The 6,888-nt window shown below is 36.8% G+C and overlaps 1 protein-coding gene across 1 annotated transcript in view; it reads left to right on the top strand.

The window, feature by feature from the left end:
• The first annotated feature begins 2,226 nt into the window (after positions 1 to 2,226).
• The window catches only part of LOC137997129 (tyrosine-protein kinase TXK-like), an 86,296-nt gene continuing 81,634 nt past the window's right edge, over positions 2,227 to 6,888 (top strand). The window contains exons 1-4 of the mRNA XM_068842916.1: positions 2,227 to 2,589; positions 3,611 to 3,676; positions 4,955 to 5,034; positions 6,076 to 6,204. Of these exons, the coding sequence (XP_068699017.1) occupies positions 2,292 to 2,589; positions 3,611 to 3,676; positions 4,955 to 5,034; positions 6,076 to 6,204 (573 nt within the window). The 5' untranslated portion in view covers positions 2,227 to 2,291. The remainder of the gene's footprint in view (positions 2,590 to 3,610; positions 3,677 to 4,954; positions 5,035 to 6,075; positions 6,205 to 6,888) is intronic.

Below are 6,888 nucleotides of genomic sequence, written 5' to 3' on the forward strand. Positions count from 1 at the left end.
CCAGCTGAAAATCACGTGCCGAGATGGGAAATGCGCAAGGGACCAAAAAGCTTACATACATACATACGTTTTATTGCAACTCCCTAAAAGGGCTTTTTGGTACAATACTACAAAAAAAAATAATAAATAATAATAATAAATAAAAACAAAAAAAACAAAAACAAAAAAGAACAATAATTCAGAACAAATATATGAACATGCATGCTAACTTTGATATTCTCTAAAAAATATTCCTCAGCTAAGATAAATATAAGAATTAAGAACAAGTATATTCTGAACATAATTTATTTAAATATTGTCCTTATAAATTCCTTTTGAATGCATCTAAACAAGTTAAGTTCCTCAAGTCGTTACTTAATCCATTCCAGATTTTTACACCTCTATATGCAAAGCGACGCTGTCCGGTTGCTAGGCGACAACGAGGAAGATTTAGGTTGTTTGCAGATCGCTTTACCCTGGTACATACAGAGGATCTCATTTGTAGCTGGTCACATAAATATTTGGATGCGAGATTGTTTAGGCATTTAAATACCATCACTGCATCATTGATATCTAGTCTATCTTTTACCTTGAGAATTCCTAGTGACTTAAGACCTTCGCTAATATGATCGAATTCTTTAAGTCCCAGAATAATTCTCGCATCAAAGTTTTGGACCAGTTGGAGTTTATGTATATTAGCCTTAGAAGTGTTTGCCCACACCGACGAGCAATATTAGAGCTTAGTGAATACAAAACTTTTAATGATTAATAAAAGTGTTGGTCTGTCCAAAACATGCTTAATTCTGTTAATATGTACTAACTGATTAAAGCAACTAGAAACTGTTTTAGTAATATGAGTATCGTATGAAAGACGCTGATCTAATTATACTTCCAAGGTCCCTAGCAAAGGGAACCGGTGATATAGTTTTATCGAAAATAGAAACAGATATTGGTGGTAACTGCTTAGTAAGTTGCGGTCGGCCAACAACCATTAATTTGGTTTTGTCCGGATTTAAAAGCAATGAATTTCTCGCGCACCATTTGCAAATTTCCTGAAGTCAGCATTTACTGCAGCTATAGCATTGTGTACATTGGAAACTTGAATTTTAAATACAATTGGCTATCGTCTACATAACACGAGACTTGACTGTGAGTAACTAAGTTAATCAACCCATCAATATAGGTAGTGAAAAGTACAGGGCCTAAAATAGAACCCTGAGGAACGCCATGTGTTAAAGTTAGCATTTGAGAAACGGCGTCTCCATTCGCACCCTTTGAGTCCTATCAGAAAGACAACTATAAAACCATGAAAGGCAATGTGAAGCAAGGCCTAATCTACGTAACTTACTTAGGAGAATATTATGATTTAAACTATCAAACGCTTTAGACATGTCTAAAAGTACCAGTAAAGAAATTGATTTCTCGTCCATAGCTTTTAAAAGTTCATCAGTAACGTAGATAAGGGCAGTCTCTGTGGAATGTAGTTTCCTATTGCCAATTTAGTGAATGGAGAGTTTATCGTTTACGGAGAGAAAGTCAGCAAACTGTTTATGAGCAAGTCTCTCACACACCTTGGATAAGGAAGGAAGCAAGGAAATTGGTCGATTGTAAGAAGGCTCGTCCGAATTTCTGTCTTTGGAAATCGGGATAATTTTTGCAGTTTTCCATGCTTTTGGGAAGACACTCAGCTCAAATGAACTGTTAATCAATCTGGTAATTATGGTGGAAGTGGCTGGTAGGCTATCCTTTAAGATTCTGGCAGATATCTTATCATATCCAGGTGCTTTATTGCAAGATAGGCCCCTCATAATTACAGATTCCACTTCTCTTTCAGTAACAGACTTATTAAAAGTTGAAGCAATCAGAACAGTCATATGAAGTCGTAGGTTCTTGTTGGGTGACTACTTCAGTAACGTCTAGTTGTTGCTCTTTGTATCAAAGGGTTGGCCTTGAGAACAGTCAATCTTTCAACAGATGTAAAATATCTATTGAATTTGTTGGCAATAGCAACACGATCTTCTGTATTGCTCAGTGACTTGGCAGTGTTATTTCGAGACATGCAACGATTTATAACTTTCCAAATATCATTAGTATTTCCTTGGTTGTTAAGGATTTGTTCTCTCACATAACTTCTTGCCTAAAGAATCGGTAGCCATTCCAACAGAGTTTACTATTTGTTCTTATTGCGTTTTTACGTCAATGGTCTCTTCTTTTGTCTTCTAGAGAGAGAGATCCTGGGTTCGAGGTAACATGTACAAACGGAAGTAAAATATTGTTCAAGCGTAGCCAGTTAGTTGTTTTTACATTACATCATGGAACAACTAGAGTTTCGTACTTTTATGCTGGAAATAAGCAAGGCTCTTCCAGAGAATCAATTTCAGGAGCTTAAATATTTGCTAACGGGATTTGTCGAGTGTGGTACAAGGGAAGTATTGACACAAGCCTTTCACTATTTTGAAGAATTGGAGAGGAGGCGTCTATTATTACCGACAAAATTTGATATCCTAAAAGATGCATTTGGTGCGATCGGAAGGCGTGATCTTGTCGAAGAATTGAAAGGAAAGGAAGAGTACTTCACTCAACTCTTCTCTCAACACTCCCAGCAGAAAGGTGTGTGCTGACTTTGGTCTGGATCGCAACTTAATCTGTCATTTAATAATATTAATATGGGTAGTAGTAGTACTAGTCACTGAAAATAGAGGTTGTATTGTTCCGTTTATTAGTAATCCCTAAGGATGACAGAAATCCTAACTCTCCCCTCCGTGAAAAGTAAAACTTTGTCAGCATATTTGAAAAAAATTCTCTAATGGGTCGAAATTTTGTTGGGTCGGGAGAAGAAAAACTCCGAGCCCTTGTTGGCAAATTTTCACCATCCCAAATGGGGGTGGGGAGGGTGCGGAGAACAAGAGATGCCCCGTCATGTGGCATGTCTCTCTCTTCTGATAACTTGTTCGATATGTATAGCTAGTAGGCAAGCAATGAGCCGAAAACAAATTCAATTGTTTAAATGCAAAATGCAAGTTTCAGCCTGAAGTTTTCTGTTTGCTATTATTGTGATACTGTACCTCCCTAGAAGTAGATCTATCTTGCAAGTTTCACATGCTCTGGTCCTTGAGTTCAAGACATTGCAGCCGCTAGCTTCCTTCATAGCTTTTCGTTTTCAAGGTTACGCTTGTCACAATGTACATGTAGCCTCCTATCGCAGACTCTTATGGTCAGTCATTCCTCCTGCCCATAAAAGTCTGCTTCAGGGAATACCACATTCCTTTCCTATTGTAGGACCCAAACCAATGATTTGCCTGTTTTTGTTAAGTCCTTGACCAGTTAAAAAAGCTGTAATAAATTGTTTACTGAAATTTGAATAGCAATTAATTTTGAAATTTGCAGGGACTGTTGGGGAAAGTTGAACTTTCCTTACCATATTTAACAAGGCCACTGATTGGTTGAAAGTGGGAAGGAATTTGACATCCCTGAAGCAGGCTGTTGTGGGCAGAGAAACCACTGACCCTAAAAGAGTCTGCGATACGAGTACATAGTTACAATGTTACTTTAGTGGATTTTGTTCCGCTCTAATTTTTTTCTAATTTCAAGATTCACATGCATCTATTCGCATTGTCTGTTTACTTTTTAGAGTTAGGTGCAGAAGTTGATGGTTATGTTCAATCTCTATCCCAAAATGATGTTGTTGCTCCTAATGGTAAATACATTTTAACTATTATTACTAAGTTACTCATACCTCAAACAATACTTATTTCAATAATGCATGATTTCTGTTTGAAAGGTCACTTAAATTACCCAAAGAAATAAAATATGGTTCAGTAACCCATGGACTCCTGGGAGTGAGACTTAACAGATTTTACTCTCTCTAAAGCCCAATGATTTTAGTCATCTGCAACTGGTGGGCATTCTAGGGTACCTGAGGAGTCATTGGGTTAATTTATAAGAGCAGAGTTGGCAGTCAAAAGCACTTCAATGCCTGGGTTCAATTCGTTGACTTATTAGTCAACATTTGTTGGTTGAGGAATACGTTGGCGATCGATTTTAACTTTCTTCCAAGACTTTCCTATGAAGAGAAGTACATGTAGGAGGAGGAGGAAAGGAAAATTCAACAGGAGCATTGTATTTGTAGCAAACTGACTGTTGCGACTACATTGGCTATAAACTCAGAGAAGATTTAGCTGGAAAGGAAAAAAAAGGAACTTTATTTAAGTGTCTAATCTTCTTGTGCTGTAGAGCACTAATCGGGGACACTGTAAATTGAAATTAACAAGTTAACGCAAATCAAATCAAATGTTGGTTTTTGGAGAGAGGGGAAAACCGGAGTACCTGGAGAAAAACCTCTCGGTGCAGAGTAGAGAACCATCAAACTCAACCCATATATGACGCCGAGTCTGGGAATCGAACCCGGGCCATATTGGTGGGAGGCGAGTGCTCTCACCACTGCGCCATCCCTGCACTGGACAATTTCATCTTAGTATTTAATTTGATCTGCTTTAATTTCATGTGAGTTTATTCGTCTTTCCCAATCAGTATACTTGGTAATACTACTTGGTAGGTCTTGCAAGCAATTTATTTTCTGTCTACAAGTATTTACCAATAGACCAATATTTTACAGTTGGAGCTAAGCTGCCTGGCCTAAGAATGGAAGCAATAGGCTGCTGGTGACCCTGTTTTGATACAAACCTTTTTGCTTTTCTACTGTTAATGTAGACTAATTTGAATCACAACAACACAAATTATTTATATATACCTATGATAAAAGCAGTGAGGTCTGTATCAATTCAAGCGGTCACTGGCAGCCTTGCAGCCATTCATAGGCTAGGTCACTGAGCAAACAACACTGCAAAATGGCCTAGGTATTACAAAGTGCTTGAAATTGAAACCAAAAAAAACAAAAAACGTGAGGCTTTTACAAGGAGCCTCTGTTTACACAACATCATTTAGATAATTCTGCATATTTCTCTTCTCAATTAAGGTGGGGGAAACACCTGTAATTCTGTGGCAGCATCTCAGCCGTTGCCAAAAGCCCCCAGTGCTGCGAATGGATTTCCAGGGGTATGTACTAAAGAATGTTAACTATGTAATTCAATAAGTAGTTTCTTATGCAAAGTGTTTATGACTGATTCTTGGAAATTTCGGTGGCAGCTTATAATTTACTGTACAGTCATCTATCCTACCATACCGAAAAAATAACTGTGTGGAACACACAGAAGAATCTACAGAATCTCTCTCCTGGAGGATCTCGCAGTAAAACACTGGTCATGAAATTAGTTCACAGGCTAAATTTTTATAAAAAAATCATTAAATATTATATTAATTTTGTAATCATCCATTTCGTAACTTCAAACAGTTTCATATAATTATTGGAAGATTACTGTACATCTATCCTAGGTACCATGCCAAAAAAAAACTGTGTGGAACACAATGAAAGAAAGAATCTACAGCATCTTTCATTTGAGTGGATCTGGCAGTAGAGAGGGGGAAATTGGGGGGCTCTGAATACCCCTACACTGCAACAAAAAAAAAAAAAGAAGACAAACACCGCATCACCGCAAGAAAAGTAGATGAAACACCGACACCGCAATAGTCCAATAATTGGACTATTGATTTACGCAGTCTAAACGACTTTTTGAAAAAGGGAAAGATGTTCATATGCAGACAAAAAATTCCACATTGATCATCCATTTCATAACTTGAAACAGTTAATAATTATTAGAACATTCCTTAACTCAAGTAGGATTAAATATTGTACATAATTTTGTTAATCATTATAATTATTTTAAACACATCAAAATAAATCTTAACCAGCTCCTCTATTTCTTGTTGTTATTGACTGTGGATGCATGACCTGAAAGTTACTTCCAAAATTAATTCCATAAACTTTTTTTCCTTTTAAAATTTATGTTTAATGGTTACAATTTGTTGAAAAAATTATTGAGTGCAAAGGTGCTTGTAGAAAAGCTAAATAAAATTATAGTAATATGTCATCTCTAACGTTTCTTGACCAAAAGTTATTTATGAATGCATGTTTTTTGCCCTTGTTTTTTTTTTTTTTTTCATTGTTTAAAATTATCCTCATTTACTTCTTTTCTAAAGAGTGAAGCAGCTGTGATACCTGCGCCTCAAAATGCAAACAGGACAAAAATAGAAATGGAAGCAAATGAAATAGTGGTAGCCAATTATGACTTCAGCTGCCGAGAATATGGGGATTTATCTTTCATCAAGGTTTGATAAAACTGTAAACACTTTGTCTTGTAACATTTCAGGAATGTTGATTGTGTAAGCATTCCATCTTTGCAATGAACTTAAGTGGGTGAAGTGATCAATGAGGGACAAAAACAAAGCCTGCATGGACTAATAATGCTGTGGCTCAAGTGCCTGCTGGTACTGTGCGTTGCCAGACTGTAAACATGTTGTACACATCTGGCTGTTGGCTCCGGTTGTTCAAAGGCCGCCGAATAAATTTATCCTGAGTATGAGTCACTATCCAGAGTGTAAAATATTATAACAGGGGCACCCAACGAGAATATAGTTCAAAACCACTTAAACATAGCATTGTTAAGCGTATTTTAGTATTTAAACGGTAGATATAGGCATAATTTCATCCCCTAAAAAGTTTTCATCTGTTCGGATTTCCTAGCTAAAAGTCTAGTGATCCGAAAATTATAGGGATCAAAACTTACCTTTTCGAAAAGTTTAGCCAGAAAAAAGGCTCCCGAAAATTCCAGGTGACCTTTTTAGGGTAAAAATCCTTTCAAAATGGGCAATTATACCATTTTTCAGATGTTCGAAAATCCTAGGAGAGGCAGGCAAGCAAGAAATTTTACAACAAATTTTCCGAAAATTCTAGATCTCAAATCGTCTTCCGAACAGATATTTTCCGAAAATTGACGTTGGGTGCCCCTGTTA

This window comes from Montipora foliosa, chromosome 3 (genome assembly GCF_036669935.1).
Source record: "Montipora foliosa isolate CH-2021 chromosome 3, ASM3666993v2, whole genome shotgun sequence".
Classification (NCBI taxonomy): domain Eukaryota; kingdom Metazoa; phylum Cnidaria; class Anthozoa; order Scleractinia; family Acroporidae; genus Montipora; species Montipora foliosa.